At 31.4% G+C, this 14,076-nt stretch overlaps 1 protein-coding gene across 2 annotated transcripts; it reads left to right on the forward strand.

The window, feature by feature from the left end:
* Positions 1 to 3,535: 3,535 nt before the first annotated feature.
* Positions 3,536 to 11,855, forward strand: LOC143198428 (uncharacterized). 2 transcript variants are annotated; one of them, XM_076407626.1, is made up of 2 exons: positions 3,536 to 4,085; positions 11,672 to 11,855. In XM_076407626.1, the coding sequence occupies exons 1-2, from the start codon at positions 3,670 to 3,672 to the stop codon at positions 11,709 to 11,711; spliced, it is 456 nt and encodes a 151-aa protein (XP_076263741.1). In that variant the 5' UTR covers positions 3,536 to 3,669; the 3' UTR covers positions 11,712 to 11,855. The 2 variants fall into 2 exon arrangements, with proteins under 2 accessions (XP_076263741.1, XP_076263742.1); XM_076407627.1 differs by lacking the exon at positions 11,672 to 11,855 and adding an exon at positions 8,871 to 9,037.
* The last annotated feature ends 2,221 nt before the right edge of the window (positions 11,856 to 14,076 follow it).

Below are 14,076 nucleotides of genomic sequence, written 5' to 3' on the forward strand. Positions count from 1 at the left end.
CTAGTTAGCTGCGCGCTAGTACGAAATGATGTGTCAAATTCATTTAAGGTACAATCCTAAGAGATTCCCTAAGGGGAAATAGAGTCTTTCCACTAATTTTCAACATAGGAATGAATGCTGCAATACGAAAAACCTTGAAAAAAACATGACTTTCAATATAATGTTACAAACTTCTTGACCATTCCTTGACGCTGATTATAGAGTTGTTGATTTTAGAGCTATATATTGATTTATACAGATAACCTTCAAGTATTCGTCAGGATATAATTCTCAATTGCACAGCTATATTCTTAGACGATTAATGAAGAAAAGAGAAAACATTGACAAGTGACGAGTCGCCTGTTATCGTAAACCTCAGCGAGGTCCAATAGAGGCAAATTTACGTATTTAAGTACATGTGAGTATTATAGGAGACGACAGTAGCAGCTATTGCTGTTGAAACTAGATGGGCCATGATGGCGGATCCTATAGGAGAACTACTAACGTTTCTAAAATCAGGTCTCAGCTCAACTCCAGTATTGTTTAGACTAAATCCTGAAATTATTGAATACAAAAAAGTATTATTCTGGAGTTATAATTCAAGAAAATATCAATTTAAACGTAAGTCTCAAAAGTATAGACAGTCTTGAGCAACAAACCCGAAATATAATTGAACAAATTCGGTCAGCTGCAAAAGAAGCTATTCCGACATCAAGAGAGAAATCACAATGTGAGGTAAATTACGTCTTCGAAATTAAGGAACTGATAAAACAAAGACGAAAAGCTAGAAGAATATAGAATAAGAATATAAACAGAATTACTTGCGAAAAATGTAAGTTAATTAAGTCCGGAAGATGACTCGCTGTGGAAAGCAATTCGAGGATTTAAAGGATCGATTATTAGAGTATCGCCTATTAATAATGATCGAAATCAAGGGGTTCGACGCAATGAAGAAAAAAATGAATTATTAGCACAACATTTCGCTAACGTATTCCAACCGAATGATATATAATCAATCATAGATACAACTTCTGTTTATCAGCCCGATGTATCTGTAAATATGATTTCTTCAATGGAAGTAGCCACGGAAATTGATAATAACCTCAATCCTAAAAGGCTCTTGGAATTAATGATATTTCACCTCCGTTATTGAAAGAAATGTCACGAAAAGCAATCATCATATTGACATATATATTCAATGTCTGAGACTGAAGCATGTTCCTGAATATTTTAAGTTTTATCAAATAATTATGCTTAAAAAACCTGACAAGTTGAAAGTTGGATTACTAGGATAGACTAATTTCGCTTCTTCCAGCGATATCAACATTATTTACAGAACTGCCGTTAAAAACGAAGTTACCACTTAACAATGGACCAAGTACACAAAGTAACATCGGTTGTTGAAAAGGCATTTGAAAAAAAGATATACTGCCCTGCAATGTTCTTAGACGTCTGACAAGCTTTTGACTAAGCAACTATTCTACAAGATGAGCAAATTGGTACTGCGGAAATAATGTCAGCCACCGGAGTTTTATATTTTTGAAGGCAACAAACGAAATAGTATTTGGAACATTTTTCGTTGCACAGTTATCATAGCAAAAGATATACCTCTGCTAAGTCGTAGAAAAAGCACAAGTGGCAATCAACAGGATCTAAAAATGAACTGGAGAGTAGAAAACACAAGCTCTAAGTCTATCCATGTTAATTTTGCGTAACAGAGAAACGACGAAAACTTAATTATATCACTTGACGAATGTCCGATTCCTCAAGTAGAATCAGCTAAATATATTGACATCCATCTCGATGGTAGATGAAATTGAAAGCATTATGTTAGACAAAAAGCAGCGCAGATTAGACTGAAAATCAAGCAACGTTTCAAGCATATCGATTAGTCAGAAAATACTCTCAACTTGACCTACTATCAAGGAGATTGGTTTTTTCATATATAAAGCCAATTTGGATCTATGGTGTGCTAATATAATATTTTAGAACAATCCTACTAGTGATACGCTGAAAAATGAATTTTACTTCTGAATATTGATCATCATATCTTATTCTAATGTGACAATTTATCTGCAAACTTATTTAAAACTATATACATTAAAAAATATAGCTAAAAAATGTTTTTAAACGTTCTTACAACCACATACGCAATAATATATAAATACATGACAAAATAAAAAATAATTGGATGGGGGAATCAGTCTGGACATGTTGTGGATGCAATAAAAGATTTCAAATTACCAATTTTTTGTAGTGAAATGGATCCAGCTTGACATAATCCAACTGATTAGTGCAGTTCACCAAATTGCCAACATTTACTTCTCTTTTCTAGAGCAAAGCTTCCTACATTTTTAACATTACTAATTCCCTTTTACTTTTATATAATCATACATTTTTTTATTAAGAACTTTTATTAATAAATAAGAGGGTAGATTATTTTATTAAAATAAAAATATTGTTATTGATTAAAATTTATATTGGGTTTTTTTTATAAAACTACAAGAACAGTACAATATTTCATCAAATATTTTAGGTTCATTCAAATTAATAAGTTTTACATAATTGCGAAACTATTTATCTGCATGAAACATATAATTCGGAATTAAATTGGAAACATCATGTTATACAGAACTCAGATCAGATCAGACTCAAAATTAAGCAACTGTACTGGTTAGTCGGAAGATACTCTCAACTTGACTTAAAATCAAAAAGATTAATTACCAATGCCTATAACGTAACCAACGAAGAGCACGATGACCTCGAAAAAGAGGCTTTAAGAAGTGATCCATGATTTCGCCTTAAAAATGAAATAAAGTTACTAAATCACGGCAACGTGAAAGCAATACAGCTACTGAACGACACGCAGGAAATCAGAATATTAAATAATACCAAACACCAAACGACACGAACTTGTATAGTGTATAAGAATTACTTTTAGCTTTATTTTAGGTAGTTTAAATATATTTTAACTTGGAAAATACATATTGGTGTATCAATCCCATTGCGTTGCTTGTGTAGTGTTGTGGTTTAGTTATAAGTTAATATTGTATTAAGCATATCTAATGTAAGATCTCGGAAACACGGAATCCTTGTGCTGTCTGAAAGATGGAAAAAAGTCGTTACTAACGACGGATACATCGTAACAATTTATCTGAATAAACTTTCAAAGTCATAAGGAGATTACAACGTCATAACTTTTTACACTCTATAGACATATCCTGAAAAAGATTCGAACCCGTGAGATGATAAGAAAAAACAGTCGCTTTTGAACGCAGAGAAGTCTAGTTATATTAACGGAGAAAGAGAGAGAAAGAGAGAGAGAAGAGGACAAGAAAACACGGCATTCAAAACTACACGACTCGTTATTTGAGACAATAAGTATTTCGACGCGACGAAACGTTCCCGCTTAGCAGGAAGGCAGCGAGCGCGTAGCGCCAAAGTTCAAAAACCCGGCGGCGTCGAGCAGTCCCCTACTTTACCTTGAACTAAATCTGGATCAATATCGAAAAGCAAATATTTTGATTCCGTTTTCTAAACAAAACGTATCTCGGAACGATGCAGGCCTTCGCTCCAAGGATTTCTCTTTCGTCGGCGAGATCTCGTACCGTTCGTGAATTAAACGTGAGGGAATAGTGACGGTGACCGTGTGCCGGTAATTTTCCTCGAGTTATTTTGGTGCGAAACGCGATGGCCGACGGCACGGACGCCGTGGAAAAGCCGGCAGACGATCCGGACGTGAACCGTTCGCCTCGCGATGATTTTCCGGGAAATGATATAACATCAACGGAAATAGATACGGAATGTCACCGGTCGTACCCGTGCGCTTCGCCAGAGGACGCGATGGACCAACTTTTGGCGGGAGAACAGGATCTGGATGAGTGTTATCCGTACGAAACGTTGAGTGCCGACGACGAGGATATTGTCGACGTAAAACTCGATGAACGTGACGGCGATCATGTCCCGAAGGATGACGGTAATGATACGAGAAACAAGAGAGATGATGAGGAAGAAGAAGAAGCGCCAAAAGATGATTCGGACACAATGAACAAACCTATCAGTGCGGCGAAACTGGCAAAGACATTGAAAAAAAGAAGTATCAAATGGTAAGTCACCAAACCAATTGCCCATAATTCATCTTATTACATGGTTACAGCAGTGATAGATGCAAATGTTGCGTGTTTTCCAATAGCTGTATTGCTTCCACATTGCTGTGATTTAGCGACCTTATTTCATGTTTTAAGACGAAATTTTGGATCACTTCGTATATCCATTTGATTTCGAGAATATCGTGCAGACCTTCGTTGGTTAAGTAGCGATAATCATCGGTAATTAATCGTAGAACATTGTTTTGGATGCACTGGATTACTAGTGGGTTTAATGTTTTAGTGCAACTCTATATTTGCACACCATACATACAAATTAACTTTATGGCTTTATGTATTTTCCAGTCTCTAGTCGATTTGTAGATCTTGTTGACCGCTACTTATACTTTTTCTGCAACCTTAGGCAGAGATACATCTTTTGCCATGATAACTGTGTCGTCAGCAAATACTCTAAGTACTGTTTCTTTTGTTGTTGGGATATCAGTAGTATTTAGCAGATACAGAAGTGGTCCCAAGACACTACCCTGTGGAACTCCAGCCGAAATAGGTTTAAGTGTTGAGAATACCCCTTCAAGCAAAACTCGCGAAGAAGATATAATTACGACAGTCGTCAGTAATTCCGAGGTAACAATTTGCTCATTATGTAGATTAATCCCAAACGCCTGGTCAAAAGCTTGTGAGACGTCCAGGAATATTGCAGGGCAGTATTTCTTTTCTTCGAATGCCTTTTCAACCGCTGTTACTGTGTGCATTTGGTCGATTGTCGAGTGGTTATTTCAAAATCCAAACTGGAAATCTGGTATTTTTATAAATGGTTTAATCCATTGTAACAGTACTTCCTCGAATAAATTTGATATCACGGATAACAACGAAACAGGCCTATAAAATCCAACTTGCTCTGTCGCCTTTTCACTTATGGTCTCACAATAACAGCAGTTCACGAGAGTTGTTGTCTCTTCAACCTCCAAGTTGTTATATCACAATCATTCGAGAAACTTTGTTTTAATACGTTTGGATTCATGTTGCAGTGGCTTTCTTCGTGCAACTCCATAGATCCCTTATATCCATACCGGCTTAAAATTGTAATTTATATAATAAAAATGTATTTTGTAGATATAGCCCCCATTATCATTCAAGTTACCACCACGTTTTTGAGCTTCATGCTGGTTTCCTTTCCATTTTTTCTCGTGTATCCAAAAGCACAGAGCTTGATCATGTCCAAGTATTTTGATGTATTACCATACGGAATTATTCTAGAACCAATTATGAAATAATATAAACAATAAATATCAGTTATTAATTAATTTTAAGTGAAATTTAGTCGTTAAATCAATAATGTTATTGACACTTGTTTGTAATTGATTTACAGCTATCTTAATATTATTGCTCATAGTGTGTAAAGCATATAGGGCAAGTTCAATAATCTTCCAGAATACTACCTTGTGGTACTCTCGCATAATTTATTATAAGGCTTAGCAGAATCTTAATTTACAAATGTATTTATTACTATTAGTGTTTTATTTGCTGTTAAAGATAAAAATTAACTCAAATTATTTACACTAATAAGAGTGCACGTTGTCCACTGTCTATTGCTTCCACGTTGCTGTGATTTAACAACTTGATTTCATATTGTAAGGCGAAATTTTGGATAACTTCGTAAATACACTTGATTTCGAGATAATGGTGCAGTGCTTGGTTGGTTAGGGAGCGATACGCTTTTATTTAATTTGATTTGGTCGTATTAAATTATTCGTTTGGTTTGATTCTTTAGTGCAACCCCATATTAGCCCAAGTAGGCTTTGTAATACTGATACGCATATAAATGAATTCTAATTCTCAATATTCGTCTTAATTTAAAGTAATAATTTTATTGCTAAATTATTTAGAGGTATATACGTTTAGAAATATGGCTAAACATTTTTTTCAAACGTTTTTGTAACCACATCCGCAATACAATATAGAAAAATTACAAAATAAAAAACATAAGACTTGATGGAAAAATATGTCTGGACATGCATTAGATGCGACAAAAGTTTTTCGGTTTACCAAAATGTTTTTAGTAAAGTAGGCATATTTTGACATAATTGACTAGTACAATTTATCAAATATCCAACATTTGCTTCCCATTTCAAACTAGACTTCCTGATCTTTTAACATTACTCCCCCATTTTTCTTTTTTAAAACCCTACAATTTAAATAAGAACAAAATATTTCCTATAAATGGATCTAAAGTTTAACGTGGGCTCCGAACCACGGTCCTCGGCATTAAGCCTACCGACTGGCGAGTGACCAACTTAGAAAAAGTCTTACCCAGCCTGGTTACTGGCGTGACAGGGATCATTTTCCTTATCGGACTTTACACTCTTGTCTAAGGACAATCACAAATATTAAACAATCACAAACATAACTTTACGACCATGCCCCTAGTAGGATTTTACTTGTTTAATAATATTATTGTTAAAGTTATTTTAAATTTCCTGACTTTATATTTATTTCTTATTATTAATAATATTTTTACCTTGAATGAAATTAGGACGACTACGCGATTTACGATTACGCGCTATCTACAAAACTATATAAATAAAAATGAATCGCCAAAATGTATGCACGTACGCAACGTCAGGACGACTGCACCGAGTTGGATAATGTTTTTTCTTGCGTTCATTTTTGTCAGGGTGGTGTTTGTACAAAAAAAGAAGCTTATGGAACAACGAAGTGACACAGAAGACAGTTAACAAAACATTAACAGATTAACTTTTTTAATTATCTTCTGGGTATAACGGGGCTAAATTTATCCAGATTTACGTTTGTTGAATTAAACAATTATATTAAACAATCAAATTAACATATAAAAATAAAAATCAATTGCTAAATGCATGTAAACGTAGGAACGAACGGAACTATTTGGATAATTCTTTTTGTTGGGTTTGTAATTGTCAGAACGGGGTTTCGTATGAAAAAAATTGTTTGATAAGTTGCATAGAAAAGTGAAAAAATGTAGTAAAATACAGTAAGGAGATCTTCGAAAATGTTAACAGCCGGTTTCGTTGGCACAGTGATCAAGGCGACAGGACTGTCCTCCTATTGTCGCGATAGTCGCGAGTTCGAATCCTGCTGGGGCATGGATATACTTTATGTTTGTAATTGTAATTGTAAATGTCTTTAGGCAACAATGGAAAATCCGACAAGGGATAACCATCCCAGTCACGCCAGTAACCAGGCTGAGTAAGACCGAATGTGTTCTAAGATCTCTAAGTTGGTCACTGACCAGTAGGAGGCTTTATACCGACAACCGTGGTTCGCAACCCACGTTAAACTGTAGTTCTAGTCCAGATAAAATTTCGTTGGTAAAAAGGAGACCTTAAAATATATATATTTTTAATTTTGAAAATGTTGACAGAACTGAAACTCTAACGATTAATCGACTCAACCATTTATCCCAAAAAATACTTTAGTTTAAAAAAATAGTTTTTTTAAATTCACTATTATGATGAATACATGAATTTACTTTTATGTTTTTTGATCCATGTGATATTTACAAACACAGTTGTCAACATGTTTTATAGGTTTTGAAGGCTTTATATGTTCCAATGCCTGGAAATACTGATATTTTAAAATATTTAATAAGTAAAATTAATTAATTCAATACATCGACCATGCTGGAAACAATGAAAAACTATTTCACGGCCAAATACCAAACGACCAAAATATTTTTGAATATTCAATTTAAGTTTTTGCGTTTATAAACAACACAAATAAATTATTGGAAATTTTTAGCCAGAATGTTATCGTTATTTTACCAGAATATTTATTATTTTTATTGTAAAAAACCAATAAAAAATGTTGTATATTATTTTATTGTTGATCATTCTCCGGAAAATCTTCTTGGAACTTCCAGAAGTCAGGTATACGCTGTCGTACAAACGAAATCGAGCTGACGTCACCAGGGTAGACAATAAATGCAAAGAGAAGGGTCCGATACCAGGGGGGTGGTTTCGTGTAGCATCTGTCCGGCGTTTCGTGCTTTATATTATGGTTTCCTAAGGGCGAGAATGGCTAGGAATACCTCATCCAACAGTTAAAACATACGCTAAGCTCTTTTGGGTTGCCGTACTCCGATGCAGGGTAGTACTAGTCCGTTTTAAACTTTTAATAAACTGAAAATATTATTGTTTTATTACTTAGTAGATGTAGTAGATAATAGTAAAAACCCACTTTATAAACATACTTTTACCCATATTTTAAATAGCATATGCTACTATGATCAATATATAATAAGATTTAAATAGCCAGAATATTTTCAAATATTTTTTTTGTTAGATTAGCAAAACCTAAACTATAATCTTTCAGACTGTATAATAATTTACTCATATTTTTAAATAACATACGCTACTGTGATCAAGATATAGTAAGATTTATATCGCCAGACTGTGAACCAGATCTTTTTCGTTGAATTATCAAAACCTTAAGTACAATTTGTCAAACTTTAAACACAATTTTTCATTTTTAACGTGGACAAAAAGTTATCAAGTGTTGTTTCATCTTTGTATTACATATTAGGCTAGACATGCTTAGTGCAATATTAATTAATAAAATAGATATATTACTTTTATTCTGCTCTACTTGTAGGACGAGTGTGGGATAAATACGTCAGTATGTATTTCCCAAATTAAAATTAAATTAAACTATTTAAGCTGAAGTTAAGATTAAATACTTGTATACTGTACAAGTTCATGTAGTTCGCTTCGCTTCAACCTTCTAATTTCCTTTCTTTTTTTTTTCCAGTATCTGCATTGCTTTTACGTTGCTATGATTTAGTGACTTTATTTTATGTTTTAAGATGAAATCATGGATAACATCAACACTATTTCGAGGTCATTGCGATCATCCCATGGTTATGTAGCGATAAATATTGATAATTATTGGAAAAACCTTGTTTTGGTATCATTGGATTATTAGATTATTGTGTATGGAAAATCAGACTTCCTGAATTCATGTTAGCAAAACTAGGAAGGTGGTTCTTGGATTAGCTGCATTTTTATACACAATATTGCATTTTAACAAGTTATTTTTATGTACCTTTTATTCCGAATTTATAAGGAAATTAGAAATTTTACGCTTTATTATAGTTTATATTTGCTATGGTATACGTTATTATGTTAACTGTCATTATATGAAAAATATAATTACGATTCATATTAAAATATTCTAATATTTTCATTCCCCCTTTCTCATAGTGCTTTATCTATATAAACTATTTTATAATAGTACTTGACGTAATTACTTAATCATACATTACAAATAGTTAATTTGTTTTATAATTTAATTAATTAAAATTTTATATATTAATTTAAAAAGCGTTATTAAATTAATAATGGTTATATAATAATGGCTCTTGATAAAAACATTTATGTCCTCGCCATATATATGAAAATATAGTTTATCCTTTTTTGTATGCCATAAAAGAAAATTAACAGTGATATTAATAATTAATTAACAATTAGATATAATAATTAATAATATATTAATTAACAATTAGATAACCTTTATTAAATAAATGATCAAAATTTTACATGCTAAAAAAGAATTATTAGATATAAAAACAGCTTTTGTAACAATACATCGACAATGTTCTCATAAACAGTCTATTAGTAAATCGATAAATTAAAAATCCTTTATAATTAAATACTGCGCCTATATATAACTTCATCAGAATCAGAAAAGGCTGCATCAAAACATTCGTCAAGGGATTTACAAGGATTCCGGCCCTGGACCAGGGTTGCATCCCTTAAAACTTGTATTATTTCGCTGCAATAGTAGGTAGATAAACTTAGTGAAATCTAGTCTTAATGTCATCATCGCGTTTCTCATTAATATCCCGCCATTTTAATTGCTTTTCCATCGTCACTGATTTTTAGTTTAAAATTGAGCGAAATATCTTTATATTTATTTCAAGTCAAAATCTTCATTCTAATTTCAATGATTGTTGTTGCTGTGACATTGGTGTATTACCATCAAGGTAAGTAGATAAATAATTAATTGTAGTCATACTAAATATAGTTCTGGACTGTTTCCTGTATAGTTTGTATTTGCTAAACAATTTCATTAATAAAAATAAACAACGGAGGAAGCTACTCACCGTTTCGCGGTTAAATATCGACATTTTAGTATCCCCGCTGACGTCATAGCATTCGTGAACTACTGTGTTTACTATCATGTTAGAATGTGTTTAAAATATTTAATATATTTCACTGGAACTCATTTTATTAAATATTTACAAGAATGTATAACCGGTATAATATATATAAATTTAAAAAATAAAATAATATTGAAGAATAAAGTAACATTGTATTACGTTTATCTGAATTTTAACCATTTATATCTGAATATGAATTATTAAAGGTACAAAAATACTTTCTTGCTAACCGGATATGTGCATAAAACCCATTATCTCATTCATTATCTATTTATTAAAAAATGCATTTGTTTATTACGAACTACCAATTCTCTTATAGTAAACACTCTTTTATTCTAAATTATATATGGGTACATTTAATTACATGGTAAACTAGGAATTATCCAATACAATTTTATTTTCTATTATATATATATATATATTACTGTGAATATTACTGTAAATAAAATACAAAATTACGAGATATCTAACCCTTATGTCGTTGATGTTGTCATTTTAACTTTCTAAAAGAAAAATTATCGAAGGCAATTTAATGAGACTTCCTTTACAATGTATTTAATAATAAATATAGCTTAATCTATAACATAAAATATGTGATTCACATTTCTTAACACATTTACTCATTATATATCAAAAGAATTAATATAAAATTTAATTGAATTTAAATTATATACCAAAAAAATTAAAATTTGGATGTAATATCGTTATCTACAAGCAAATATATTTACTTTCTTGTCATATATATCAAAATATATCTAAAATTTTTCAAACAACGCTAATAAAAAATTAATAACAAAGTTAACTGTGTTTTTAATTTTAAAATAGATAATATAACGTAACCTTTATTTAAAATGCCTAAAGAAGAATTGAAACAATCTTCGTTTCTGAGTGTATTTAGCTATTTCTCTATATCAACTACTTATTCAATATTACTTATTATAACATTTTTTCTTATTATATAACAAAATATAATTCATTTATTTAATGATTTGTCAAAACATTAATAACATAAATAACACACAACCACAATTTACATACATAACCTCACTTTTCTTTAATATTGTTTCATAAATGAAAATGCAGTATGTTCATGTCTGTTCAATGTAATGTAAACTTAATAATTAAAACATAATTTATCTTATTTACGAATTAATATGGCCCATGACATATTATATTTAGCAATATTGCCTGTTTGGCGTATTAAATGAACCATCTTTGTTTTAATCTTTGGAGCTGTCAAAGTCATTGTATATTAGCAATATTTCCACCAAAAAACGGTTCCATATTTAATCATATTATTGCCAAGTGAATTTGAACTAATAAAAAACATATTCTACATGCAAAAGTTTATTAAGATAAACTTATTAAGTGAAATTACCTCCATTTTCAGGAAAAATCGGTGTCTAGATCAGTGTAATTATACAGTGTGAATATAAGAACTCTTAAGTCCCTAGTGCAACATGCCTCAATGTTTTGTTGAAACTTGTGGGAACTATTATAGCAAAACTAAAGGTAACTCCAAGATTATTTACCATATCCTACCCAGTGATCCAGTACTAGCGGCGAAATGGATACGGGCTTGTGGCAAAGACTTCAATCAACCGCGGCCAATTTACCCACGTATTTGTAGTGAACACTTCTCGGAAAAAGCGTACCAGAGAGACTTGCAGCATGAATTACTTGGTAAGATTCCAATCAGTATTTTATTTTTAAAAAAATCCTGAAATCAACTAACGTCATGTGTTTATATTACCGTTAATTAATATTGACAATAATTGTGTCTTGACCTTCATTTAACTTTAAAAACATAACCTAACATTATATCTTAAATATTAACTATTTATTTATAAACAAAAAAGGTCATGTGATTCAAAATATCGCCAATTATAATGCATAACCTTCTCTATTTCAATCGAATAACTATCCAAGCTATATGTAACAGAATTAGAAGGGTGCTATTTATTTTTTCATTGCTAATAGGCATATAACTCTTGGACTGGCACTCGAGTTGTTGTATTATGTAGCCAATAAACAACGTACAACTTTATCTTCTAAAGGTTGTATGATAAATAATATAATAATGTCATAATCATGGTTACATTTCATTTAATCGTACTCCTATGCATCATAACCTCAAAAACGTGTATACGTTTCCTTGCGAATTTACATCCAATGTTACAATAGTAATAGTTGACCTATGAAGAAGTTAGCGAGTTTCATGAGTTTTTTTGATAAATAAATGAATAATTTTTTGATAATAAATTAATTTTTAAAGTAAAAAAGTTATGAGTATACATGTAAACGCATAATGCAATTTATTTGTTATAAATAATAGACACTGATATAATGTGTGTCAGTATAACACTAATATAGGTTTTTTTTTTAATATATAACACTACTAAAAAAGTGTTAGTCATACCATTTATTTTGTGCTAACTTTAATCGATTTCTGGAATTTTGTGTTATATACATGGTATTATATCTGTCTTATATGATGTTTATGATAAAATTGTTTATGTTTTGAGGTTATTGAAACGATTCCCATTAAATATTTGTCCTATTAGAAGAATTGATCATCAGAATGTTACATTAAAAAACCATTTTTATCTTTCATCTTATGTTAAGCAACTCATATTATTAATCAGACATTATTTATATAAATTTCTAGATAAACTGATACCTAAAATGTCAAGTATATTTTAATAATCACAATAATTTCATAGTATTTTCGTTTATCAATTTATATTCATATTCTCTAAAATAAGTTGCCCAAGACTTAATACATATTTAACAGCAACAATTCCAAATCCTTACGCTGTTGATGTGGGGTTATTGAGTTTTGAACAGAATATTTTTCGACAAAAATAACTAGTAGTTTATGTCTTTAATAAAAAAAAATGCATTTTCTTTTGAGGACTTTTTAGACGTTAAAATATTCATTTATACAAACGCCTTTTTATAGGAAAAAAACTTACAGTACTATCAGGCCTATACATTAATTTTAAAGGATTTACAACAGACCGTTTTCGATTTCAGTATTTAATCGCATAGGATATATTTGTAACCACTTTCATGTTAAAGCCTCACTAAGAGGACTCATCTTTCAGTATGTATCGTTTTATAAGTTTGAAGAAAAAGGCGGCCGAAGATCATCAAATGCTGTATGATGTTTATGGCAACTATGGTGTATCGATTTCAATATGTAAATACTGATTTCAACGTTTTAAAAGTGGTGATTCTGATACCGACAAAGAGCCTTCTGGTCAAGCAAAAAAATTTGAAAGCAACTATGCTCTATCGATTTCAATATGTGAATACTGATTTCAGCGATTTAAATGTGGTGATTTTGATACTAAGGACAATGTCTTTTTATGCCAACAGGTCAATTGAAAAGTCACCAACCTGACACATAGATGGCGGTACAAGAATAAATCCATTTTTTAGTTAACCCTAACCTTCAAAAGATGCATGTATAAATTTGACAGCTGTCGGATCGTTAGTCTGTGAATTATAGCATTATGAGTGAAGCAACTTTTGTTATTGTGAAAAAAATTAATAAAAAGAAATTTCGCGTGTTGATAAAATATTGCTTTTTGAAGGGAAAAAATACAGTTGAAGCAAAAACTTTGCTTGACGCCAGACTTGACGCTTGATGCGAGTTTCCGGACACTGACCTAAGAAAATCAACCATCAAGGATTGGTATGCTAAGTTTAGACGTGGTGAAATGAGCACCGAAGACGGTGAACGCAGTGGACGCCCAAAAGAGGTTTTTACCGACAGAAACATTTAAAAAA

This window comes from Rhynchophorus ferrugineus, unplaced genomic scaffold (genome assembly GCF_030347505.1).
Source record: "Rhynchophorus ferrugineus isolate W39M unplaced genomic scaffold, kcgeb_rfMv2 rfM6, whole genome shotgun sequence".
NCBI classification, from domain to species: Eukaryota; Metazoa; Arthropoda; class Insecta; order Coleoptera; family Curculionidae; genus Rhynchophorus; species Rhynchophorus ferrugineus.

What these genes read in the sequence shown, in the direction of transcription:
- LOC143198428 (XM_076407626.1), top strand. Translation starts at nt 3,670, where the DNA reads ATGGCCGACGGCACGGACGCCGTGGAAAAGCCGGCAGACGATCCGGAC. An exon ending in AAAAAAAGAAGTATCAAATG is followed by an intron (nt 4,086 to 11,671) that starts GTAAGTCACCAA and finishes CTCCATTTTCAG; the next exon opens with GAAAAATCGGTGTCTAGATC.